Source organism: Bos indicus, chromosome 16, assembly GCF_029378745.1.
Source record: "Bos indicus isolate NIAB-ARS_2022 breed Sahiwal x Tharparkar chromosome 16, NIAB-ARS_B.indTharparkar_mat_pri_1.0, whole genome shotgun sequence".
Taxonomy (NCBI): Eukaryota; Metazoa; Chordata; class Mammalia; order Artiodactyla; family Bovidae; genus Bos; species Bos indicus.
Window position 1 is genome coordinate 58709487 of NC_091775.1, and position 27214 is coordinate 58736700.

Here is a 27214-nt window from a genome sequence, read left to right on the forward strand (position 1 = left end):
CTCTTTTAGCAACTTTCAAATATGTAGTACATTATTAACCATAGTTGCCACCCTGCACAGTACATCCCCTTGACTGTGTTTTATAACTGAAAGTTTGTACATTTTGACTCTCCTGATCTATTTTGTCCACTCCCTAATCCCCACCTCTGGCAAACACTAATCTGTTCTCTGTATCTATGAGCTTGCTTTTTTCCCCTTTAAAAAAAATCCCATATCTAAGTGAGATCATAGGGTATTTGCCTATCTCTGTTATTTTACTTAGCATAAAGCCCTCAAGTTCTGTCCATGTTGTCACAATGGCAATATCTCCTTGTTTTTTATGACTGAATATATGTGTATACACACACACACACCATATTTTCTTTATATATTCATCCATTGTTAGACACTTGGGTTGTCTCCATATATTGGCTATTGTAAGTAACATTACAGTGAACATGAGGGTACATATATATTTTTGAGTTAGTCTTTTCATTTTCTTTGGCTAAATACCCAGAAGTGGAATTGCTAGATCACATGGTGGTTCTATTTTTCAAAATGTTTTGAGGAAATTCCATACTACTTTCCTTAGTGCTGCTGCTGCTGCTGCTGCTGCTAAATCGCTTCAGTTGTGTCCGACTCTGTATGACCCCATAGATGGCAGCCCACTAGGCTCCCCCATCCCTGGGATTCTCCAGGCAAGAACACTGGAGTGGGTTGCCATTTCCTTCTCCAATGCATGAAAGTGAAAAGTGAAAGGGAAGTCGCTCAGTCGTGTCCGACTCCTAGCGACCCCATGGACTGCAGCCTTCCAGGTTCCTCCATCCATGGGATTTTCCAGGCAAGAGTACTGGAGTGGGGTGCCATTGCCTTCTCTCTTCCTTAGTGGCTGCACCAATATACATTCCCATCAACAGTGCACAGAGTTACCCTTTCTCCATGTCTTTGTCAATACTAGCTGCTTCTTACCTTTTTGATAGTAGTCATTCTAGCATTTTTTCAGAGTACAGGTCTTTCACCACCTTGATTAAATTTATTTCTAGGTATTTTATTCTTTTTATGCAATTGGAAATGGAACAGTTTTCTCAATTTTTCTTTCTGATAGTTTCTTAGTGTTTAGGAATGCAACCAATTCTATGTACTGATTTTGTATCCTGCAACTTTACTGAATTCACATTAGTTCTAATAGTTTTCTGGTGGTATCTTTAGGTTCTATATATAAAATCATATCATCTGCAAATAGTGACAGTTTTACTTCTCCCTTTCCAATTAAGATGCCTATTATTTATTTTTCTTGCCTAATGTTCTGGCTAGAATAACCAATACTATGTTGAATAGAAGTGGCAAAATTGGGCATCCTTGTCTTTTTCCTGATCTTGGAGGAAGTTTTCAGCTTTTCACTACTGATATGATGTTAGCTGTAGATTTGTCATAAACGGCCTTTATTATGTTGAGGTTTATTCCCTGGATACCGACTTTGAGAGTTTTTATCATAAATATATGTTGAATTTTGTCAGATGTTTTTTCTGCATCACATTGTTTTTATTCTTCATTTTCTTAATGTGGTGTATCATGTTGGTTGATTTGCAAATGGTGAACTATCCTTTCATCTCTGGAATATGTTCCACTCTGTCATGGTGTATAATACTCTTAATGTAATGTTGAATTTGGTTTGCTAATATTTTGTTAAGGATTTTTCCATTTATATTCATCGGGGATATTAACCTGTAATTTTCTTTTCTTGTGGTATCCTTGTCTGGTTTTGGTACCAGGCTAATGCTGGCCTCATGAAATGAGTTTGAAAGTATTCCCTCCTCTTCTGTGTTCTGAAGAGTTCAAGAAGAATTGGCTTTAATTCTTGGAAAGTTTGGTAGAATTCACCAGTATAGATGTCTCATCCTGGACATTTTTGTAGAGAGTTTTTAAATTAATGATTCAGTCGCCATACTAGTCACTGGTCTGTTCAGATTTTCTATTTCTTCATTACTTGGCTCTGGAAAGTTGTATGTTTCTAGTAATTTATCCATTTCTTCTGGATTGTTTAATTTGCTAGTGTATAATTGTTTGTAGTAATCTCTTCTGATCCTTTATATTTCTGTGGTACCTGTTGTAATGTTTCCTGTTTTATTTATGATTTTATTTGAACCCTCTCTATTTTTCTTCTTGGTAAGTCTGACTAAACGTTTATCAGTTTTGCTGATCTTTTAAAAAAAATCAGCCCTTGGTTTTATTGATTTTTTTCTATTTTCTTTCTATTCTCTGTATTATTTATTTCTGTACTGACTTTAATCCCTTCCTTCTACTGTCTTTGGGCTTTGTTCTTTCTTCTTTTTCTAGTTCCTTTAGGTGTAAAGTTAGGTTGTTTATCTGAAATTTTTGTTACATTTTGAGGCAGCCATTTATTTCTATGAACTTCTCTCTTATAACTGCTTTAGAATTGAACATATTTACTTTTAAAGTAATGATAAGTATGTACTTTCTGACATTTTGTTAATTGTTTTCTTGCTGTTTTGTAGTTTCTTTTTTTACTAGTTCTTCTCTTGCTTCCTTTGTGGCTTGATGACTTTTAAGAATGATATGCTTAGTTTCCTTTTTCATTATCTTTTTTGTATCTATTACAGGTTTTCTGTATCTATTACAGTCAGAGGCTATATTCAAGGCATACTTATACTAAATATTTTTTCTCTGACATTTAAGTTTATATGGTGTGCTGTTTTTATTTTGCTAGATCTGACAATTCTTTTTTTTTTATTTCATAAATTGGAAGGTAAGCCTCTATTCAAAGATTCATCCAGAAAACTATAACCATCCAGAAAACTGTCCAGATATCATAATTTAGCAAAAAAAGAAAAAATTCATGTGTAGAAGTTTCCTAGTCTAGCCACAACTTCTTTGACTTTATTTGTAGAAAAGTTGGCAAGGTCTTTTGTCAGAATCTATTAACTTAATATAAATTTCTAAAAATATTAGTTATCTGAATTTCAATCTTTAATGGGAAAGGTGAAACCAATTAGTCAGGGATTTAGACACTGACAAAAATGTATGCTCAGAGGAATATTGTAAGCTCTGTTTTTACCATTTATCAGTCATGACCTTATATAATCATATATCCTTCTTTGGCATCATTTTTATTTGAATTAAAATGAGGTGTTTGGGCTAGGTGATTCCTTTCAGCTCTGGTTGTATTTCAAGCTTGATGGTGAATTATAGAAAAGATAATATAATAAATAAGTATGATCAATCAAGTAATTGTAGTCTTAGGCTATTAAGTGATAAGGACAAAGATAATCATATCTATTGATTCTTTTAGAGTTTTGCTACTTAAAACCTGATTGGCTTCCAAAAGCATCAGTGTCACCTGCGAGTTAGGTAGAAATACAAATCTCAGCTGTATTAAATCAGAATCTTTAGTTTAACATGATTCTCAGGAGATTTGTAAGGTTAAAGGAGCTCTACAGGATTATTATCTCATCAGTAAAATAACTGATGTTCAAAATGATGCCTCCAATTATGAAAATTCACTTAAGTACAGGATCCTGTTTTTAAGAGGGAAGAAAATTTTCTAATATATATATTGGGATTATTTCTATGCACATGATTTAACTTCTGAAAAGTTCTTGTTTTCCAAAATAAAATTTTCTCCTTGGAAAATTAACCTAGGTGAATTCCTACAGTCCCTGGGAATCCTAAAAAAAACAAATATGACTATGCATATATAATTTTCACTTCCATCAAAGAATAGCCTAATGCATTGAAAGAAGAATTTCATCTCTCCTTGGCTAAGCAGTTTAGCCCCAGAGATAAAGGACTCATTTTCCATTTTCCTATCTGATTGCTACTAACACAACTTGATTGATTTTACATGGAAACTTTTCCAGGCCTTAGATATGACAACTTGGCAAACTGTAAGTTTCATAAATACTTGGATAGCAATTTTCTTTTAATCAGAAGGAAAGATTTCTTGGCTCCACAGTGAATCCCTCATCCCCTCACTTACGCAGTCTAGTTCCCAAGAGACCTTTCATTATCAATATTTCTTAATATGTTTTCACATTCTCAGATTTTGTCTTAAGTGGAGTTTCCCCAGGATTCAGACTATGAGATAAAGATTTGCACGCAGAAAGTTTATTAAGAACTTTCTTTGGGATCAATACCTAGGGGAGAATGAAAGATCCAGGAGTTGGCAGAGAGAGGAGTAGGACTGTGAAACATTTACACAAAGGTTTCAGCATCCCACAGGGAACTAGGATGGCCCTTCAGAATTGTCCCACTTTGTTCCACACAATCCTATTAAAAGGTCATTAGACATGGGGTTCTCCTCTCCCCCTACTCCAGGGAAGTGGCATGACCTTTTGGAGGCTTTCTTTCTCTGAAGGCAGAGACTTGATGTGAGCTGAATGCTCAGTCATGAAGCAGGGGATTTTGGTGGCACACCACAGTATTCTCTACAGATTTGATTTTTGCCTTTATGATCCCCCTCTGAGTCTCACAAGTTCTTCTAACACAAAGTTTCTGAAGACTTAGTTCTGGTATCTAAAATCACAGCTGAGGAGTTGCTATTAGAAGGAACTAAGCAATAAATTGATTTTGGTCAGAGCCCTTCCACTGACCTGCCAAATCACACCCTGGCATATGCCTCCTCCTGGATAATTGAGGTCATAATGGAGATTTCTTCATTTCATAAAATTTACAAGGTGACCTCACTCTTCTGAAAAAAGAACTACATAAGCTCATGATATTTATAACCTTACTTGTATGATGGTGGAATAATGCTAGAAATCAACTGGACTTTAAGCAATATCCAGAGAGATAGGTGTCCGGGCACCAGAAGGAAGTCAAACTCTGCTGAAAACTCCTCCCACATTTTGACCCACGCCCTCAAGTAGAGAGGCCACCAAGAGATCTCAAGCTCAGAGGCAAGACGCTAGTTGCCTCTCACCTTCCCTTCATCTGTTGGATTTGGACTTCAGGTTAGATACCTTGAAGGTTTCAGAGTTATTCTCTCCATTCTCAAATTTCTGAAGTCTACATAGACAGTAATATTATTAGAGTAAACCATATAAAATTGCCAGTATTTGATAATTTTTCACCTATAAAAAAAAGGCATATGGTTCCACCAACAGTGTAAGCATTCTTAATCTAATTTCTATTGACCCTACTTGAACTGTGAATGGCTTTCAAAGGGCTCTCTTAGCTCCCTGAAATAGTATCATGTTTTTATACCTAAGTATTTATGTGACTTCACTTTTTGTGGAGAGAGAGGGCACACATGTCAACAAATTTTCTAAGAACTTTGTGATTTTCTGCTCACCAAAATTAGGAACCCTTAGGCAGTCAAAATAATACAGAAAACCCAAATTCCTAACTGTCTAACATTCACGTTGGAGAAAGTCACTTAAGCTCTCAGAATCCTACCTCCCACTTCTATAATATAACCTTTGTATCCTAAGGATATTATAGTAAAAAAAAAAAAAATAGTGTCTCAGATAGGAACAAAAACCTAATGAGCTTAATGGAGGCTCCAGGAAAGCATGGTTGGGGAACCGTAAAGTACTTATAAAGAGAAAGTAGTATGTGCCCACTTTCTCCTGTTCAAGGGCCTTCCCTTTCTCTCTGAAATCAGGAAGTGCCATAGATGAATGAAAATGGAAAGGCACACAGAAAAAAATAACATCTCAGTAACTAACCAAAAACATTTTAAAACCTCAGAGAAGATTCTTTTCAAGTTTGTGGTATAGTTTCAGGGTTTGCTGTCCAGGGACCACCGCAAAGGATGACCTGAACGTCAAGATGCTTGGTTTAGGAGTCAATTAAGTGTGTTTGTACCCAGCAGGCAGACTGAAGAGGGATTTCTTAAGCCCAAAAAAGTTCTACACCAGGGAAGCATTCTTTCAGTCTTACCCTTTAGCAGGGGCCAGAAGTCAGATCCGGCTGTTAATGTGCAGACTTTGGATGGAAAGCAACTGAATGCATGAGACTGGTTTTCCATTTCTTTCTGTCAGTCGGTTTCTATCTATCTATCTGCCTATTATCTATGTACTCCATACTCTCTGTTTCAAAGTATTTTGCTAGAGATTCACTGAGCTAATTTAACTGGCTATCATTCTATCTTTAAGCCATTCCTCAGTTCTGTCTGAGAATCAATTGCTTTTCTAAAAGATCTTGCCTTGTTTTGATATCTAACTATAGTTTGTCCTCTTCCTAAAAGCCACATTCAAATTAATTTTATATTGCCCTGTAATACATAAACGCAATTTTCTTGTTAAAACAAGCAGTAAAATATTACAAATAAAGCTAACAATTCCCTTGACCTCTTAGCATCCTGGACTCTTCTCTTGGGGCATGCCTGGTGCTCATTTCAGATTTGCGCAGTCCCCGGTTAGTTGCCTCTAGTGTATTTTGTCTAGAAGAGGGCAGCTGTTTGCATTGTGCGTTTGGTGTGGTGATTAGAGGAATGTCTTACTTATGTAGTGACCATGGTGGCATGAGGTGAGAATAAGCAGGATTTTGTGTTGCCAGATTTTCTGCTCTAGCCACTACCTACTTTTGTTTAAGAGCACAAAATTCATTGTTTATTTCATATAAAGTAAAAATAGCCTAGACTGTTATATAAATTAAAATAGATGCGACTTGGCTGTAGAAAGAGCAGCTTTGAAAAATATAATGTTTGTTCAAATAAAGAATGCATTTTAGTATTCTAATTATACTGTCAATTCTAGAAATGTCCTTATTTATATGTACAGCAAAAGTAGATTTTTAATAAACACATATTGAACTGAATTTTTTAAAATCTCTATTAAAAGTTATATATACAAAATGTATTTTTCATGGATTCTGTATATAAAGTAGAGATGCATTCTATACCAAGAGCCTCAAATATTGCCAGTTTCTATGGAAGCAGAACCTGCAGTACCAATTCACATCTACAAGTATCATTTTAAAACAACATATGTGAGATTCTTTAGCCTATAAATTTCAGAAAAGCATAATTCTCTATATATCAAAATACATAGTTGTGTGTTTATTTAAATGTTTCTTCTTTATCCTGATCTTCCTGAAGTGTAAACAGAATTTTTTTTAAAATATTCCTTTTTGGAAATAAAAATTCTTGAGCATTGAGTCTTTACTAGATCGTAGGCATTATCTTTGTGCTTTCACATGATTTCATTTCATCCTCATAGTAGCCAAGTGAGATGGGTAGTATGTCGGCTCCTCAGGTGTGGAAAAGAAGAACCCTAGGCTCAGAGAGAAGAAATGGATTGTCAAATTTAGTTTACCCAGCTAGTAAAGATAGGGCTAGGACTATTCCAGGTGGCACAGTGGTAAAGAATCTACCTGCCAATGCAGGAGACGTGGGTTCGATCTCTAGGTCAGGAAGATCCCCCTAAGAAGGAAATGGCAATCGGGAAATCCCATGGACAGAGGAGCCTGGCAGGCTATATATAGTCCACAGGATCCCAAAAGAGTCAGACATGACTGAGCGACTAAACAATAATAAAAAAGATGGGCTAAGAGTTAAACCCAGGGTTCGGCCTGGCCATCCTTCCCTTCAGAATGGTGCACTTACTAGATTCCCTTTACCGTGGTTAGCATTCATTGCACAGACTTGAACCGGTCTCTGGTTTGAGGTTCCAATAATTATACGACAGAGTTCTACTTCTTTGCACTGAGTTGCTCCTGTGGGGGCATATTCGGTATTCAGATGAGAATGAGGTGTGGCTACCTCCCTTGTGTCACTGTGAGAGGAAATGCCCAAGACTCGGCATCCTGTATCGTGATCAGACTTTCCTCTGCCAGTGTCTCACTTGTGGTTTCCCTACTAAAGCCATGGCCGGGAAATCCTGGCATAACCACTTCCCACAAATCACAAATCAAGGCACAGAGACACTGCCACTGCCACAGGAACAGGCTTTAAGGTTCAAAGCGATTTGGGATTCAAAGACCCTTAGAGCAAGGCGATGCAAAATGACTCAGAGGTTTTGGGCACAGGCCCTCAAGACAGAGAAAGCCACAGCATAAGGCCTACTAATTAGTTTCAGGTGGGTGGTGTCTATTTGGGGACCCAACAGAAAGTGGGAAAACTGAGCCCTCCTGTTCCTCACTGAAGCCACCCCACTCTTTCTGAGACCTATTCGGGTAAAGCCACCAGGTACTTCTTTGGGCTCTGTTTGTTCCTGGCTCAGGAAATAACCCAGAGCTTTCTTCCAGTACTTGGGTCTCTTTTGTGGTGTATGAAAAGGAAGAGGTTGTGGGCATTCCCGGGGGACTTTGATGTCTCTGGGGGCTGGAGTTGAGGGCTTTGCATTAGGCTCCTGGTTAACTTATGGTGTGTTTCATGTCTAGCCCTCATCTAGCAAGGAACAAAGGACCTCGTATTGCAAGCCATAACCTATGGGTCTGGAAGTTTTTTAAGTTATAAAGAAATATTTACTACTTCAAAGAGGGGAAATGAAAAGGTGGGGGGCGGGGTGGAAATGACACTGTAAAAAATAGAGCGTGGCTGGTCTTTTCCTCAAAGGTGGAGAACAAGAAGGGAGAGTGTGCTACATTGACCACTGAAAATCATAAAATCACCCTAATTAAGCCAGTAGTGCAAATGGACACTCTATAAACATACCACCAAGGCTCAGGGAGAGTAGGTCTGTGGACAAGGAAAAATTCTCGTTAAAATAGAAAACATGTTTGACTCTCATGCTCCCCTTTTAAGAAAAGCCCTCTGCCTTTAGATGTCGTACCCTGCTCTGACACTGAGGACAGTGTTTGGGGGGGCTTCCCTGGTATCTCAGCTGGTAAAGAATCTGCCTGCAATGCAGGAGACCCCAGTTCAATTCCTGGGTCCACAAGATCCCCTGGAGAAGGACGAGGCTACCAACTCCAGTATTCTTGGGCTTCCTTCATGGCTCAGACAGTAAATAATCCACCTGCAATGTGGGACACTTGGGTTTGATCTTTGGGTTGGGAAGATCCCCTGGAGGAGGGCATGGCAACCCATTTCAGTATTCTTGCCTGGAGAATTCCCATGGACAGAGGAGCCTGGGGGGCTAGAGTCCATAGGGATGCAGAGAGTCAGATACAAGTGAGAGACTAAGCATAGCACAGCACATCCCTTTCAGAACCTGATACAAAGCTAGAGAAATACATGCAGACTGATGTATGTTCTAGCCCTAGATTCTAATAAAGTAGCAACTATGCAACACCGGGGAAGATGGGAGATGACTCTCAATATCTTAGTGTTAAGAGCAACATTGAGCTCTAGGAAATAAGACAAAAGTAGAATTGCAACATCAGATAATGGAAGATAAGTTCTTCATGTCATTCCCCAATCTCCGAAATGTTTTATTTTAAAGAATTTTTAGGGACAAGACTGCTTCATTGTTAATTAGTCTAGCCATCTAGAATATTTCTTACAGATAACTGAATTTCCCTGTGAATTTTCGGCGCTGGCTTATTTTCCCGCCATGGACAGGGTAAATGTTGTGCTTGGGGCACCAGAAGAATAAGAATAAGCAGTTTGGCAGCATCTAGTTTCTGAAGCAACAGACTCTGCAGTGACCTTTCTCCTGTGTCATAGTTGAAATGCCAAGTGAGAGGTTCTGATAACAATTTTAAGGGGGAGACAAGGAGACAGGGAGGGTTTCCCTGGTGGCTCAGTGGTAAAGAATCCACCTGCCAGCACAGGAGACTTAAGTTCGATCCCTGGGTCAGGCAGATTCCCCTGGAGAAGAAAATGGCTACTGACTCCAGTATTCTTGCCTGGGAAATCCCATGGATAGAGGAACTGGCAGGCAACAGTCCATGGGGTTGCAAAAGAGTCAGATGTGACTTAGCGACTAAACAACAGCAACAAAGGAGATGCTAAGTTGCTTCAGTCGTGTCCGACTCTGTGCGACCCCATAAACAGCAGCCCACCAGGCTCCCCTGTCCCTGGGATTCTCCAGGCAAGAACACTGGAGTGGGTTGCCATTTCCTTCTCCAATGAATGAAAGTGAAAAGTGAAAGTGAAGTCACTTAGTCATGTCTGACTCTTTGCGACCCCATGGACTGTAGCCTACCAGGTTCCTCCATCCATGGGATTTTCCAGGCAAGAGTACTGGAGTGGGTTGCCATTGCCTTCTCCAAACAAAGGAGATAGGGAAGGATAATTAGCTATGCCACTTGAGAACAAAGCATTAGCTTGGTGATCATCTTGTCCACGTCTCTCACATTGGAGATAGGGAGGTATTGGCTGGCTATGCAGTGGTTTACCGTCTCCAACAATGGTCTCCTTGAGTGATCTTTTAGAGAAGTGTAAAGAAAGATTCAAGTGAAAAAGAACTGGTTGAAGTAAAAAGTCTCAGAAAAAGATGGGACTCTCAGTAGCTGAAAGTTAGCTACTTTCCAGCTAATTTTTACTTTTGATAAGACCATGGCTATCTTTCTGTGCCTACTCCATGTTTTTTTTCCCATTTGTAAAGGAGGGAGTTCTTATCTTCTAAGTGGCGAGCTATTTGAGAAGGATAAAAGTAGTGTGACATGTGCCTTGAGAGCCCACTGGAAATAATGGCTCGTACATATATGTGCTTGTGCCTAGGTTTGTTTCAATAGACCAGGAGTGGCCACAGCAATTTTCATTTTCTTGACATCTGATGGCCTGGTACCTGGGAAACGTCAGCGGCCAACAGTGACCCTTTACCTGACCGATGTCAGTGGAAACAACCACTCTCTTGGTGAGTCTGACAGTTATCCCTTTAGGGCCACCAGAGGAAAATCCAGTTTTGACCCAGGATTCAGCTCGATGTCTGTCTCTGATATTCTTTGAGACCTTGTTACATAATATAGCTATGGAGAAGATAAAATGAACACTAGGTATGGAAACTTGATGCTACACGAATGGCTTAAAATATTATTCGATCCCCTTGTTTCTCTTCAGGAACCTATGAACTGTCATGCCAGCATAACCCGCTGGTTATCAACATAACTCATCACTCAAACGTCCTCTTCCACCATGCCACATCAGTGCTGCTGAATTTCTCAACCCCATTGGTGGGCATCTCGGCGGTGGCTCTAAGGACACCCTCCGACATAAGTCCTTCAGCTCCCAACAGCTGCATCATCCCAGAGCACAAGGGGCAAAATCATCAGGGACAAAGGTATAAAGTCCCCTTACTTCCTTTTCCCTTTCTTTTTCAACAACTGCTATCATTTTCTACATACTGTTGTATATAAAGTAGGTGTTTGTTTGCCAACTAAAAATGGGTCTCAGTTCAGTTCAGTCGCTCAGTCGTGTTAGGCTCTTTGCGACCCCATGAATCGCAGCATGCCAGGCCTCCCTGTCCATCACCAACTCCCGGAATTCACTCAAATTCATGTCCATCAAATCGGTAATGCCATCCAGCCATCTCATCCTCTGTCATCCCCTTGTCTGCCTGCCCACAATCCCTCCCTGCATCAGAGTCTTTTCCAATGAGTCAACTCTTTGCATCAGGTAGCCAAAGTATTGGAGTTTCATCTTTAGCATCAGTCCTTCCAATGAACACCCAGGACTAATCTCCTTTAGAATGGACTGGTTGAATCTCCTTGCAGTCCAAGGAACTCTCAAAAGTCTTCTCCAACACCACAGTTTGAAAGCATCAATTCTTCGGCGCTCAGCTTTCTTCACAGTCCAACTCTCACATCCATACATGACCACAGGAAAAAACAATAGCCTTGACTAGATCGACCTTTGTTGGCAAAGTAATGTCTTTACTTTTGGATATGCTATCTAGGTTGGTCATAACTTTCCTTCCAAGGAATAAGTGTCTTTTAATTTCATGGCTGCAGTCACCATCTGCAGAGATTTTGGAGCCCCAAAAAATAAAGTCTGACACTGTTTCCTCATCTATTTCCCATGAAGTGATGGGACCAGATGCCATGATCTTCGTTTTCTGAATGTTGAGCTTTAAGCCAACTTTTTCACTCTCCACTTTCACTTTCATCAAGAGGCTTTTGAGTTCCTCTTCACTTTCTGCCATAAGGGTGGTGTCATCTGCATATCTGAGGTTATTGAGATTTCTCCCGGCAATCTTGATTCCAGCTTGTGCTTTTTCCAGCCCAGCATTTCTCATGATGTACTCTGCATAGAAGTTAAATAAGCAGGGTGACAGTATACAGCCTTGATGTACTCCTTTTCCTATTTGGAACCAGTCTGTTGTTCCATGTCCAGTTCTAACTGTTGCTTCCTGACCTGCATACAGGTTTCTCAAGAGGCAGGTCAGGTGGTCTGGTATTCCCATCTCTTTCAGAATTTTCCATAGTTCACTGTGATCCACAAAGTCAAAGGCCTTGGCATAGTCAATAAAGCAGAAATAGATGTTTTTCTAGAACTCTCTTGCTTTTTCCATGATCCAGTGGATGTTGGCAATTTGATCTCTGGTTCCTCTGCCTTTTCTAAAACCAGCTTGAATATCTGGAAGTTCACAGTTCATGTATTGCTGAAGCCTGGCTTGGAGAATTTTGAGCACTACTTTACTAGCATGTGAGATGAGTGCAATTGTGCAGTAGTTTGAGCATTCTTTGGTATTGCCTTTCTTTGGGATTGGAATGAAAACCGACCTTTTCCAGTCCTGTAGGCACTGCCGAGTTTTCCAAATTTGTTGGCATATTGAGTGCAGCATTTTCACAGCATCATCTTTCAGGATTTGAAATAGTTCAACTGGAATTCCATCACCTCCACTAGCTTTGTTCGTAGTGATGCTTTCTAAGGCCCACTTGACTTCACATTCCAAGATCTCTGGCTCTAGGTGAGTGATCACACCATCGTGGTTATCTTGGTGATGAAGATCTTTTTTGTATAGTTCTTCTGTGTATTCTTGCCACTTCTTCTTAATATCTTCTGCGTCTGTTAGGTCCTTACCATTTCTATCCTTTATCGACCCCATCTTTGCATGAAATGTTCCCTTGGTATCTCTAAATTTCTTGAAGATATCTCTAGTCTTTCCCATTCTGTTGTTTTCCTCTATTTCTTTGCATTGATCGCTGAGGAAGGCTTTCTTATCTCTTCTTTGGAACTCTGCATTCAGATGCTTATATCTTTCCTTTTCTCCTTTGCTTTTTGCTTCTCTTCTTTTCACAGCTTTGTAAGACCTCCTCACACAGCCATTTTGCTTTTTTGCATTTCTTTTCCATGGGGATGGTCTTGATCCCTGTCTCCTCTGCAATGTCACGAACCTCTGTCCATAGTCATCAGGCACTCTATCTATCAGATCTAGTCCCTTAAATCTATTTCTCACTTCCACTGTGTAATCATAAGGCATTTGATTTGGGTCATAATGTCTAGTGGTTTTCCCTACTTTCTTCAATTTAATTCTGAGTTTGGCAATAAGGAGTTCATGATCTGAGCCACAGTCAGTCCCAGTCTTGTTTTTGCTGACTGTATAGAGCTTCTCGAGCTTTGGCTGCAAATAATACAATCAATCTGATTTTGGTGTTGACCATCTGGTGATGTCCATATGTAGAGTCTTCTCTTGTGTTGTTGGAAGAGGGTGTTTGCTATGCCCAGTGTGTTCTCTTGGCAAAACTCTATTAGCCTCTGCCCTGCTGCATTCCAGTCTAAGAACTACTAAAAAAGACATAAGAACCAAGCAAAGAACAACTCATAGAAGGCACACTTGCATTTTATATTTTGCTCTTCTTTCCTTAGCTGAGAATAATTTTTATGTAAATATTTATCATCTTTACTAGGTCTTAAAATCTCTTGTACATATAAAACCACTGCCTTCAAATCAACGTTGCTATGTAAACTGCCAAATTTCCCTGCCAAAAACTCAATGTTCCCAAGGTGATGTATATTTTTCCACTTGTTCCCGCCTGGACAGTGTATGTAGTGAGTTTAACAATTAGTCTCTAAGGCGTGCTATGTAATCAATTAGACTTACATATGGTAGTCAGGTGGAGAAAGCAATGGCACCCCACTCCAGTATTCTTGCCTGGAAAATCCCATGGACAGAGGAGCCTGGTAGGCTGCAGTCCATGGGGTCGCTAAGAGTTGGACACGACTGAGCGACTTCACTTTCACTTTTCACTTTCATGCATTGGAGAAGGAAATGGCAACCCACTCCAATGTTCTTGCCTGGAGAATCCCAGGGATGGGGGAGCCTGGTGGGCTGCCATCTATGGGGTCGCACAGAGTCGGACACGACTGAAGTGACTTAGCAGCAGCAGCAGCATGGAAGTCAGGACTATATGAGCTATGTGTGCCCTTCTGTAGACATCTGTGACTGTCACCATGTAGATAGTGTTTCCTGGACTCTCAGCCACAGCTAGTAATGAACGTTGGTGTGGTCAAGGTTGGCCCTGATGAGGCAAGGAGCAAGTCAGACACGGTAATCTGTGCTGCACTTGTGCTGAATTCATTCTCTGAAAGGTCTAATCAGGTAAGTAGGACTACAGGTAACAGAGTTTGTTTCCTCAAGGAGTGAAGTGTCAGGCAATCGGGATCCTAGTCAAAAAGCTGGGGTTGTAGACAGTGCTCCATCAAGGAGGGACTCCGATACCACCATGCCCAACCTAGGTATCCCAGAAACCCAATCTTGATTAGGAGGTAGACGATACTAATATAGTATTTTAGTTATCTTTTGCTCTGTAGCAAATTATATTAATACCAACATTTAGTGGCTTATCACAGTTTCTGTTGGTAAGAAATCTGGATGCAACTCAGCTAGGTGCCTCTGGCTTAGTGTCCCTTATGAGGTTGCCATTAGCTCTTGGCCAAGGCTGCAGTAACCTAGGCTCAAGTGGAGCCTTGCAGAATTCACTTCCAAGCTCACTCACGTGGCTATTGGCAAGCCTCGGGAGATCTGTGGCCAAATTAATTCGCATAGGTGCTGGTGTGGGCACAGTCACATAAGCATTGCTCAGTTCCTTGCCACATGTTCAGTTCAGTTCAGTCGCTCAGTTGTGTCCAGCACTTTGCGACCCCATGAATTGCAGCACGCCAGGCCTCCCTGTCCATCACCAACTCCCAGAGTTCACTGAGACTCACGTCCATTGAGTCAGTGATGCCATCCAGCCATCTCATCCTCTGTTGTCCTCTTCTCCTCCTGCCCCCAATCCCTCCCAGCATCAGAGTCTTTTCCAGTGAGTCAACTCTTCGCATGAGGTGACCAAAGTACTGGAGTTTCAGCTTTAGCATCTTTCCTTCCAAAGAAATCCCAGGGCTGATCTTCTTCATAATGGACTGGTTGGATCTCTTTGCAGTCCAAGAGACTCTCAAGAGCCTTCTCCAGCACCACAGTTCAAAAGCATCAATTCTTTGGCGCTCAGCCTTCTTCACAGTCCAACTCTCACATCCATACATGACCACAGGAAAAACCATAGCCTTGACTAGACGAACCTTTGTTGGCAAAGTAATGTCTCTGCTTTTGAATATGCTATCTAGGTTGGTCATAACTTTCCTTCCAAGGAGTAAGCGTCTTTTAATTTCATGGCTGCAGTCACCATCTGCAGAGATTTTGGAGCCCCCCAAAATAGTCTGACACTGTTTCCACTGTTTCCCCATCTATTTCCCATGAAGTGATGGGACCAGATGCCATGATCTTCGTTTTCTGAATGTTGAGCTTTAAGCCAACTTTTTCACTCTCCACTTTCACTTTCATCAAGAGGCTTTTGAGTTCCTCTTCACTTTCTGCCATAAGGGTGGTGTCATCTGCATATCTGAGGTTATTGAGATTTCTCCCGGCAATCTTGATTCCAGCTTGTGCTTCTTCCAGTCCAGCGTTTCTCAGGAAGTACTCTGCATGTAAGTTAAATAAGCAGAGTGACAATATACAGCCTTGACGTACTCCTTTTCCTATTTGAAACTAGTCTGTTGTTCCATGTCCAGTTCTAACTGTTGCTTCCTGACCTGCATACAGGTTTCTCAAGAGGCGGATCAGGTGGTCTGGTATTCCCATCCTTGCCACATGAGCATCTCCATAATCTGCCTGAATGTCTTTATGACATGATGGCTAATAATCCAAAAACATAAAAAGAGCCAGAAAGGGTGAGTAGATGAGAATCTGCCCCAAAGGGAAGCCAGTCTTTTTATAACATAATGTTGGAATTGACACCCCATTACTTCTGGCATATTCTATTCATCAGAAATGAGTCAATTAGTCCTGCCCATACTCAAGAGGAAGGACGAGCATCAGTGCACAAATTATTAGTGGTCATTTACCACATGCAATGATAGTAGTTTATGTTAATTGAGTATTAACTATGTGCCAGACATTGTTGTAAGTGCTAGGAAGGAATGGGGTCTCGGTAATGGACATTGCAACATTAGCTAGTTCATCTGTGACTTTTAAGTCTCCTGAGTGAGCAAACATCTTCAAATATTAATGCAAGAATGTAGACTGTTAAAATAACATTGTTTACTAGAATGATTGCCTCTGTCTCATGTGTTTTCCAATTATTTTCTTTACTGGCTCTACCTCTGGCCTCAAGCAATACAGAATTTCTTTCAGGTCCCTGGAACATGTGTTCTTGATGAGCTCCATGTCTTTGCACATAATGTTCCTACTTTCTTGAATGCTGTCCAGTACTTCTTCACTTCAACTCACACTTGACCATCAGGATTCACCTTCTTCTATGAAGTTTTGGCAAGCCCCATCCTTGTTTCCATAGGACATTGCATACAACCCACACTCTACAAAAGCAGCTTTCTCATTGGGTGGTAGCTTATTTATTTTCTTGTTCTTTCCCACTCTGAACTCCCTACAGTAGACATTCTGCTCAGTATCTCTCAATACCTAGCAGAGGCCCTGATGTATCAGAGATGTCGGAAACTGTACATCGCATGATGGTTACAGACCTTACCTCTAAATCCTCCACGGAACAGAACTGAACAAGCAAACCAAAAAAGAGGTCACAACCTCTCTAGGCCCAAGGGACAAGAATTCCCTTACACCATCACAGCTGTGAAATTTTGACAAAGAAGTTGATTAATTATGATCACTGCTGCTAATTCTTTGCTTATTTTCATTTGGCACTGTGGGAAAACAAGTTTTCTTACATGCATGCGTGCAAACCAGTAGAAATAGGATATGATTCTCCAGTTTACACAGAATGTATCTGGAATGCATAAGCATGTCCAAACCACGTCTGACTGACAGGAGCCATGCAAATTGGCTTTTCCTTCTCAGCCAGCAAATCAGTGCAATATAGTAAATTTTGATATATAGGGGACCTAATAGATCCCACATATTTTCTTTGTGGACAGATTTAAAATCTGAACCCCTATATATTCTCAAAGGATGGAAGTCTTTTAGCATCTTTGTATCAATCACAGTTGTAAATGTAGATAGACCATAATATGAAAGCCTCAAATTCTGGGCATAGTAAGAGGGATTCCTGGCTACCTCCTCTTACCCCTTATGACCTGAATTCCATTAATACTAAAATGGGCAAGGGAGAGCTGACAGATGCCTGGCAGTAGAAGATGTGTTATCCATTTTGTATTTAACCATTAGTAACCAATGGCCCAACTTCCTACATCAATGCACCTCTGTTTATTTTTTGAAATAGACTCTATTTCTTAGAGCAGTTTTGGATTCACAGCAAAACTGACTGGAAAGTACAGAGATTTCGCATAAACCACGCCCCCCACCCCCGACACACACACAGTCACAGTCTCCCCCAACTGTCACACCTTCATCAGACGCACAATCAATGAACCTACAGGGACACATGATCATCACCCAGAGTCCACAGTTTACATTAGGTTCATTCATGGTTTTGCATGTTCTATAGGTTTGAACGAATACTTAATGACATATATCTGTTACAGTGTCATAGAGTAGTTTCACGGCCCTGAAAATGCTCCGTGCTCTGCGTTACAATACTGCATCTTTAAACCAGTGTGACTGGTCCACAGAATCTCAGCTGAGCTTCCAGTAAACCTAAGCCTGGCTTCCCGGTGACATTCATGATGCTTACTTTGGACTCTTTGGCTTTGATCTCTCTCTTCATCTTGTTTCCCATTTTGCCATGATGGCTACCCAGTTTATGACCCTTTGGGCTTAGTCTTTTGATAATGGATCCTTAGTCTTGAAAACCAAGTTTAGTGTTCCAGGATTCGGTCTCCTCATGCCCGCATGTGGTCAGTTGTGTCTGACTCTTTGCGATCCCATGGACTGTAGCTTGCCAGGCTCCTCTTTCCATGGAATTTTCCAGGTAAGAATATGGGAGTGGGTTGATATTTCCTCCTCCAGGGCATCTTCCCAACCCGGGGAAAGAACCCATGTCTCCTGTGTCTCCTGCATTGGCAGGTGGATTGTTTACCACTGCGCCACCTGGGAAGCCCCACCAGTGCCCAGTAACAGTTTCCTGCATTTTTTTTTTACTCTCTATTTCTTGCTCTAGCCACCTTTGGGAAAGGCCTTGCATAACCTTCCACAGTATCCCAGGAGTTGGAGTCTCAGGCAGATTCCCAGCCATCCCAGGGTTGTGTCGATAGCTTTGGAAAGTGGGAACCATCTTTTTGATTAATACAGTGGGGTTTTGAATGTTTCCAAAATAGAATCCATGCACTAACAGGTTAATTTTCCTAAATGAGTAGATTAGCTCACAGATAATCAAGATTCATATAATCTACCTTGGAAATTCACAAGATCAAGTCTAGCAGAATTTGCTAATAGACAAGAATTTCTCATGGACGTGTGTTTCCCGTGCAACAAGATTCTGTTCTTTCAGTCATATGAACACAATTAAAATACTAGTTGCAACTTCTCTGACCCTGCCTGATGGTATAGCCATTAAATGCCCCAGTGTTGAGTCTTCTGAAGTTGAAGAATAGTGTCCCCTTTTCCAGGGTCTGGGCTGATAGCAATGGTTGAAACTTCTGATCACCCATTTCTTTTCAGCATTTATACTTTCTTTTTATTGATTTTTTTTCCTACCTACCTGCCTTATAAAAGGTTGAGAATATAACCTCCCAAACAATTGTGCTTCTTTCAATTTATCCTTATATTTCAAACAGTTCTGGATTTTTATAATTTGTTTTACATAATTAGGTGTAGAAGTACTTGTGACTGTTTTATCTTTATTGGGATCATACCTCTTGCCAACCCTTTTGCCCCTTTAAAAGGATTTGGCTTTGTATCACATTTTGTCTGGAATTAAAATTTCCATCCATGCTTTCTCTTTGTTTGTATTTGTTTGATAAATATTTGCCTTTCTTTTATTTTTAACCTTTCTCTATCTTCACTGCCAATGAGTCCAGGGCTTATTGTTTCATTGCACTGTTTACAAAGACAGTAGGATTTCATTGTGTAAAACTACTCCAAGCTTTTATTCTGAAATTTCATCTCATGTTCCCTAAGCCCATAATATTCTTTAGGATGCTGTAGCATCTTTACCTTTGGGATGTTTATCTCCCAGCACTCAGTGGCCTTTGTCAATGGTTCTCCCTTCCCCTCACTCACTCCTACCTCACTCCATCAAGACCCTTATACTTTCTGACTGGAAATTGTGAAATGAGTAAAGAAAGAGTACTGCTGAAGACTGATGGATAGAGGACAGATATGTGACCCCTGAAAAGTAGTGCCCAGTTTCCTGGTCTTTACAGGGGCCAGGGAATGAAGAAAGACTGACTTGTTTCTTTTTTTTTAGTATAGCTCTATTCTTTATTTGCTTTGTGCTTTTTTTTTTTTTTTTTTTTCTTTTTTCAGAAAATAAACAACAACAACAGAAATCACATTTTGGCTTCCAGTGATGTTTCTCAATTCAATTCCAATACATTTTGAAATCAGGGCAGGGGGATCCTCAGAGTCCAGCTATCCACCTTGGTTTTTGGTGTTAATCAGAGTTTTCCTATGTTTCTGTATTGTTGATATTTAAGTGGGAAGCAGGGAGAAACTACCTTTGAGGATTCTTGTGAGACTGCTTGAGAATGATCTATGTGGAGTTTGTAACCCATTCAAGCACCAGGTGGGACCAGTTCCACACCATTTCCCATCCTTATCTTTTTTTACCACCCTCCTTTTACAAAATGTGACAGTTATCCATCAGTTTACTGCTTCTCATCTCTAAAGTCACCCTCATCACCCTAACTTGTAGTACTAAGAATAGGATTCTGTTTGCTGACTGACACAGTGTTAACTCTTGTCAACAGAGAGTTCTGGAGACACACTGCAGGAGGAAGGGGCTTCTCTTCCTGTTCGGATATGCCATCTTCCCTCTGGCTGCCGTGACATGCTCACCAGTGATGTGCAGGACACCTGTGGTCAAGGATGGCGGCCTTTGTGCTCCAGATGGCTCTTCACCGCGGTAGTTAGAGGTGGCAGCTTAGTAATTGTGGTCCCACAGCCTGTCACTCAAGCACACAGGCACAACCAAACCGATTCCCTCCATCTATGTGACTCTGTCTTCTACCATCATTTCCAGTTCCATTCTGTGTCAGTCGGTCAAGCAGGACACCATAATTAGAATGGGGAAGATTAATATAAGTAACTAGTAACAGAAAAGGAACTCTTAAGAAGTAAGGAGAACACCTTGGTAGTTAATTTTAGAGAAGAATGGTGGGTCAAGGGGGCAACCATTACTTTTAGGGATGGGGGGAGATTATCTTGAGGAAGAGCGCTCCACTCCCTCCAAGGCTGTGATTTTTATCTCATTGGACAGGGTGGAGCAGGGTAACAGAGAAGGGTGCTGAGGTTTTGTAGGCTAAGACTGGCAATCAAGAAACCACCCTCTGGGGTGCTGATCAAGGCTCATTAGGAAGCTGTCTGTTGAGGTTCTATTGGGACTTTCTGAAAAGATGTCATAGCAAATGCTACTGAAACTGTCCAGGAGGTCACCTGCTGTGCACTGATGAACTTGATGGAAAGCCACCCATTGGGGTACCAATGAGACTTTCTGGGAAGTCATTCAGTGGGGTACCTTTGCTGGAAATCCAGCTAGGGTGCTGGTAGGAGTTCTGGGACATGCAGGGTGTCACTGAAACTCTGATGCTGTGTCAGACATCAAATGCTGCTGAAGCAAGGAGAGAAAAGCACACGAGAATCAAGAAGAGACACCCCTTTCTCCTACAATGTCTCCCCAGTTATATCTACTGGGCAAACATAATGTTATACTAACTGGCAAAAGAGCAATACTTGCATGGTCCCTCTTTAGTATCTCAAAGCAGGGTAACTAAGAGTGGGCATTTGGAAATGACGGGCCATAAGTTGATTGCTGGCAGAAAATATTTTGTCAAATAACCATGAAGAAACCCGTTTTCTCTCTGCCTTTGATGTTCCAGATTAAGATTTTCCTGGCTTGAATTCTAAGACCAATTTTCTTCTTTCTTTCCTTTTTTAATTGAAGGATAATTGCTTTACAGAATTTTGTTGTTTTCTGCCAAACATCAACATGGATCAACCACAGGTATACATATGTCCCCTCCCTCTTGAATCTCCCTCGGCATCCCACCCCTCTAGGTTGTTACAGAGCCCCAGTTTGAGTTCCCTGAGTCGTAGAGCAAATTCCCATTGACTATCTATCTGACTGACTACTTACATGGTAATGTAAGTTTTCATGTTACTCTCTCCATACCTCTCACCCTCTCCTTCCTCCCCCCTACATCCCATGTCCATAAGTCTGTTCTCTATGTCTGTGTCTGCACTGCCACCCTACAAACAATTTCATCAGTACCATCTTTCTAAATTCCATATATATGTGTTAGTATACGATATTCGTTTTTCTCTTTCTGACTTACTTCACTCTATAATAGGCTCTAGGTTCATCCACCTCATTAGAACTGACTCAAATGCATTCCTTTTTATGGCTGAGTAATATACCATTGTGGGCTTCCCCGGTAGCTCAGCTGGTAAAGAATCCGACTACAATGCAGGAGACTCCGGTTCAATTTCTGGGTCGAAAAGATCCCCTGGAGATGGGATAGGCTACCCTCATGGGTTTCCCTGGTGGGGAAGAATCAGACAGTAAAGAATCCACCTGCAATGTGGTCAACCTGGGCTCTGTCCCTGGGTTGAGAAGATCCCCTGGAGGAGGGCATGGCGACCCACTCCAGTATTCTTGCCTAGAGAATCTATATAGACAAAGGAGCCTGGCGGGCTACATTTCATGGGGTCACAAACAGTCAGACACAACTGAGTGAGTGACTAAGCACAGCACAGCACACAACATTCCATTGTATATATGTAACACAATTTCTTTATCCACTCATCTGTCGGTGGACATCTAGGTTCCTTCCTGTTCTCAGTTCTAGTTATTGTAAATAGTGCTGCAATGAACATGAGGGTACATGTGTCTTTTTCAATTTTGGTTTCTTCAGGGTATATGCCTAGTAGTGGGATTTCTGGGTCACATGGTGGTTTTCTTCCTGGTTTTTTAAGGAGTCTCCATATTGTCTTCCATAGTGGCTGTATCAATTGACAGTCCCACCAACAGTGCAAGAGGATTCCCTTTTCTCTACACCTTCTCCAGCATTTATTGTTTGTAGACTTTTTGGAGTCTACATGGCACCCCACTCCAGTACTCTTGCCTGGAAAATTCCGTGAACAGAGGAGCCTGGAAGGCTGCAGTCCATGGCGTCAGTGAGGGTCAGACATGACTGAGCGACTTCACTTTCACTTTTCACTTTCATGCATTGGAGAAGGAAATGGCAACCCACTCCAGTGTTCTTGCCTGGAGAATCCCAGGGACGGGGGAGCCTGGTGGGCTGCCGTCTGTGGGGTCGCACAGAGTCGGACACGACTGAAGTGACTTAGCAGCGGCAGACTTTTTGATAATGACCATTCTGACTGGTATGAGATGGTATCTTATTGTAGTTTTGATTTGCTTTTCTCTAATAATGAGCAATGTTGAGCATCTTTTCATTTGTTTGTTAGCCGTCTTTTCAATGGCTAAGACCAGTTTTCAATATAACTTCTAAGTAGACTGAACTAACTGGACATTTATATTTTCTCTTTTTAATGTTTTGAACTTATTTTAAGTCCAAGGCAAACATAAGGTAAAAATATCACTTTAACTTATTCAGTATAAGTGCACATTCTGATTGAGATGGAAAACAAGTAATAGATACTCATAAATATAAAACTGTAGTGGGTTCTGAGGTTTACCTTAAACTGTAGCTTATTAAAACCAAGTATTCTACTATAAAACTGAAAAAGACATTTATCTTTTAAAACAAATATCCATGTGGAAACCAGAGTTATTTCTTCTCTTTCTCTCTTGTTCTCACTTTCATTCTTTTTCACTCACTATATATAATCATGTTTGATCCTTTTTATCCTTATGGATAATTGAGAGCAGAATTATGTAACAATTTAGGTCTAAAACAATGAATGTTTATGTGTGTGTGTGTGTGTGTGTGTATACATTGTATTTATATTGCTGTGTTTTATTTCACATAGAAGAAAGGCTTCTGAAAAATTTAATGTAGAGTGATTTGTAAAACTAATTATTCTATATAGTGTGTGTGTGTGTCTGTATAGAGAAAGGGGCAGACTATATTTTAATATAGAAGTATTCAAAAAATGTTTATTAAGTGCCTACAATATGCCAGGAATCATTTTTCAGTTGAGGAAACTGAGACTCAGTGTGTACAAATTCACTTTATTTTAAATTAGCAAAACTAAGACTAGAATCAAATTAGTTTTTCTGTAAAGAAAGTTTCCATTTTATGAATGAAAAACTATTTTATAAATATACTCCTGTCTATTACTACCCAGGAAATCCTACCCTCTCCCTCCAACCATATGAAGATGAGGATAACAAGAGGTTAGCTGGCATAATTAAAGAACACCTGTATTTTAGATATATTTATGCAAATGGCATATTTCTTTTGTGGAATACATGAAATTAAATATAGATGTGAGTGCCAAGTAATGTAGGTGAGCTTGTGACATTTGATGGAGTAGGTGATAAGTGATGGAACTGTAAAGATACTTTGGGGGCTTCCCTGGTTAAGAATTCACCTGCCAGTATAGAGAATACCGGTCAGACCCCTGCTCCGGGAAGATCCCACATGCCTCAGGGCAACTAAACCCATGCGCCACAACTACTGAGCCCATGCTCCAGAGCCCAAGAGCTGCAGCTACAGAAGCCCGAGTGCCCTAGACCTTGTGCTCTGCAGCAAAAGAAGCTATTGCAATGGGAAGCCTGGTCACCAAAACCAGAGAGTAACCCCCTCTCGCCGCAACTAGAGAAAAGACCAAGTATGAAGCAGTCAAAACCAAAGCACAGCCAAAGATAAACAAAGCAAATAAATCTTTAAAAAAATACTTTGAACTTTGGGAAAATTCAGGAAATGAATTATCTGGAGTGGAGCAATTTTATGGGCAGAATCCAGAGGATTTGGGGTCATTAGAAAAAGAGATTTTGACCTAGCTCCTATGGGGTCCTTGTTGTTTTTGTTCAGTCACTCAGTAGTGTCCAACTCTTTGCAACCCCATGGACTGCAGCACAGGCTTCCATGACCTTCACCATCTCCCAGAGCTTGCTCAAATTCATGTCCATCAAGTCAGTGATGCCATCCAACCATCTCATCCTCTGTCAGTCCCTTCTCCTGCCTTCAATCTTTCCCAGAATCAGGGTCTTTTCTAATGAATCAGTTCTTCGCATCAGGTGGCCAAAGTATTAGAGCTTCAGCTTCAGCATGTTGTCCTAGCCCAGGCAAAAAGAATCTCAGTCCCCAGAGGAGAGAAAATCAGAGAAAGAAATATTCCCTTCTCTTGGAGATTAGAAGTACAGATAAGCCAGAAAGAAGTTACAACTTAAAGCCAGGTTTATGTGTGTATTCATTTTCTATTGCCATGCAGCAATACTGCTATGTACTGAGCAGCTTAAACCAACACACATTTACACTCTCACAGTTTCTGAGACTCAAGATTCTAGGCCAGATTTGCAGCAACATGGATGACCTAGGGATTGTCATACTGAGTGAAGTTGGTCAGACAGAGAAGGAGAAATACCTTATATGTGGAACTGAAAAAGAAATGATACAAGTGAATTTACTTACAAAACAGAAAGAGATTCACAGACTTAGAGAATGAATTTATAGTTGCTGAGTGGAAGGGATAGTTAGGGAGTTTGGAACAGACGTGTATACACTGCTATATTTAAAATGGATAACCAGCAAGGACCTACTGTATAGCACATGGGACTCTACTCCATGTTACGTGGCAGCCTGGCTGGGACAGAAGTTTGGGGGAGAATGGATACATGTATATGTATGACTGGGTCCCTTCCCTGTTCATCTGAAACTATTACAGCATTGTTAATCAGCTGTCAGTCAGTCAGTCAGTTCAGTCACTCAGTCGTGTCCAACTCTTTGCGATCCCATGAATTGCAGCACGCCAGGCCTCCCTGTCCATCACCAACTCCCGAAGTTTACTCAAACTCATGTCCATCGAGTCAGTGATGCCATCCAGCCATCTCATCCTCTGTCATCCCTTTTTCCTCCTGCCCCAAATCCCTCCCAGCATCAGAGTCTTTTCCAATGAGTCAACTCTTCACGTGAGGTGGCCAAAGTACTAGAGTTTCAGCTTTAGCATCATTCCTTCCAAAGAACACCCAGGGCTGATCTCCTTTAGAATAATCAGCTGTACCCAAATATAAAATAAGTTTAAAATAATAATAATTTTAAAAAGATTCTAGGCCAGGCTCAACTGGATCCTCTATAAGGCTATAATGAGGTGTCGGCAAGGTCAGGTCATTTGAAAGCTCCTGTAGGGAAAGTCAGTTTCTAAGCTCACACAGTTGTTGACATTTGGTCCCAGAAGGCTGCCCAACTAAGGGCTCCATTTCCTGCTGGCTGTTGCACAGGTCCTGTCCTTAGTTCCTTGCCCTATAGCCCTCTCCACTGGGCAGCTCATGCATGGCAGCTTGTTTCTTTAAAGCCAGCAAAGGGAGAGTTTCGCAGCAAGAGTACCTTTCAGTCTTAGGTTATGTATAATGATCAGAAGGGACATTGTCACCTCTGCCATATTCAACTGGTTAGACTTAAGTCATTGGTCCCACCTGCACTCAGGTTGAGGGAATTACACAAGATTGTGGATTCCAACAAGCTGGAATCATGTGCGCCAAAATGCGTTAGCCTGGACTAGCTGGATGTGTGCTTAGACCTTGGAGTTACAAGGACCTCACTCCTGATGGAGCCACATACGGTATTGATGTAGTTTTAACTTACAGGACAGCTTGGCTCACAAGGACATGTGAGGAATTTACATGCAGAAATAAATCAGAAGGGAAGAACAACGATTCTGAAAGGATGGTCTTTCTTCGTAGGAATTCCCCAGTTCTTGGCAGGTGGATTATCTAGGCAGCCTTTTACCAGAGGATGTCCTCTTTATGCTCCAGTATCTAGATACTTCACATCCATTTCATGACTGATCCATTTTTACCTTTTATTCCCGAGTTCATTTTCCCTTTTGTCTAAGCCTGAGCCAACTTCTCAATAGCTCAGCTGGAATTAATAGTATTCATTAAAGTGAAAAATAATCAGTAATATTAATTGGGTTTCCTAGAAAGTCATAAAATTATTAAGAATCTTTAAAAATGGGATTATTATTAAAATAACCTGCATTCTGACTCCTCATAATATAGGAGAATTGAGAGTTAATTGTTTTTAGCAATTTGGGCCCAGTAAAATGTAGTTATATGTGTGTAAATGTGTTTGTGTATATTTTACTATACACAAAGCAGTCTTTTGGAAAACATTAATGTTCACTGAATTATATAGCTACATTTTGAAGCGAGAAGTGACTTAACTTTTTAAATGGCAACCCACTCCAGTGTTCTTGCCTGGAGAATCCCAGGGGCAGGAGAGCCTGGTGGGCTGACATCTATGGGGTCACACAGAGTCAGACATGACTGAACTGACTTAGCAGCAGCAACTTTGTAAATGAGAGTGCCTTTCAAAAAGGTATTATTTTTTAAGTAAAAAAACAAATATTTTTGTAAAGAGCAGTGTTATCCTCAGATTTTCTCCTCTTTCTTTCCTTTTTTTCTTATCTGCATAAATCTTCACTTTCCTGTTTGCTTAAAGCAAACTGAACATGAACACATAAAGTTTAAGTCAAGAGAAAATAATGAACACATATTGTACTCTTGTACGATTCTATATTCAAGGCAACAACTTTTAAGCAGATTTTATCTTCTGCATTAAAAACATTTCCTATTAGTCTGTTCTTATGGAAATCAGTTGGAGTTCAGCCCCAACTTCTGTGTACTTGACATAAATATGCCTTAACATACTTACCATACTTTGTTAATCATGCTTGTGTGAAGAAAAGAA

General features: G+C 40.6%; 1 protein-coding gene across 1 annotated transcript in view; it reads left to right on the forward strand.

Annotated features, from left to right (window-relative positions):
- The window catches only part of PAPPA2 (pappalysin 2), a 326093-nt gene that overhangs the window by 189472 nt on the left and 109407 nt on the right, over positions 1 to 27214 (forward strand). Inside the window, exons 13-14 of the mRNA XM_070768487.1 lie at positions 10550 to 10685; positions 10889 to 11108. Of these exons, the coding sequence (XP_070624588.1) occupies positions 10550 to 10685; positions 10889 to 11108 (356 nt within the window). The remainder of the gene's footprint in view (positions 1 to 10549; positions 10686 to 10888; positions 11109 to 27214) is intronic.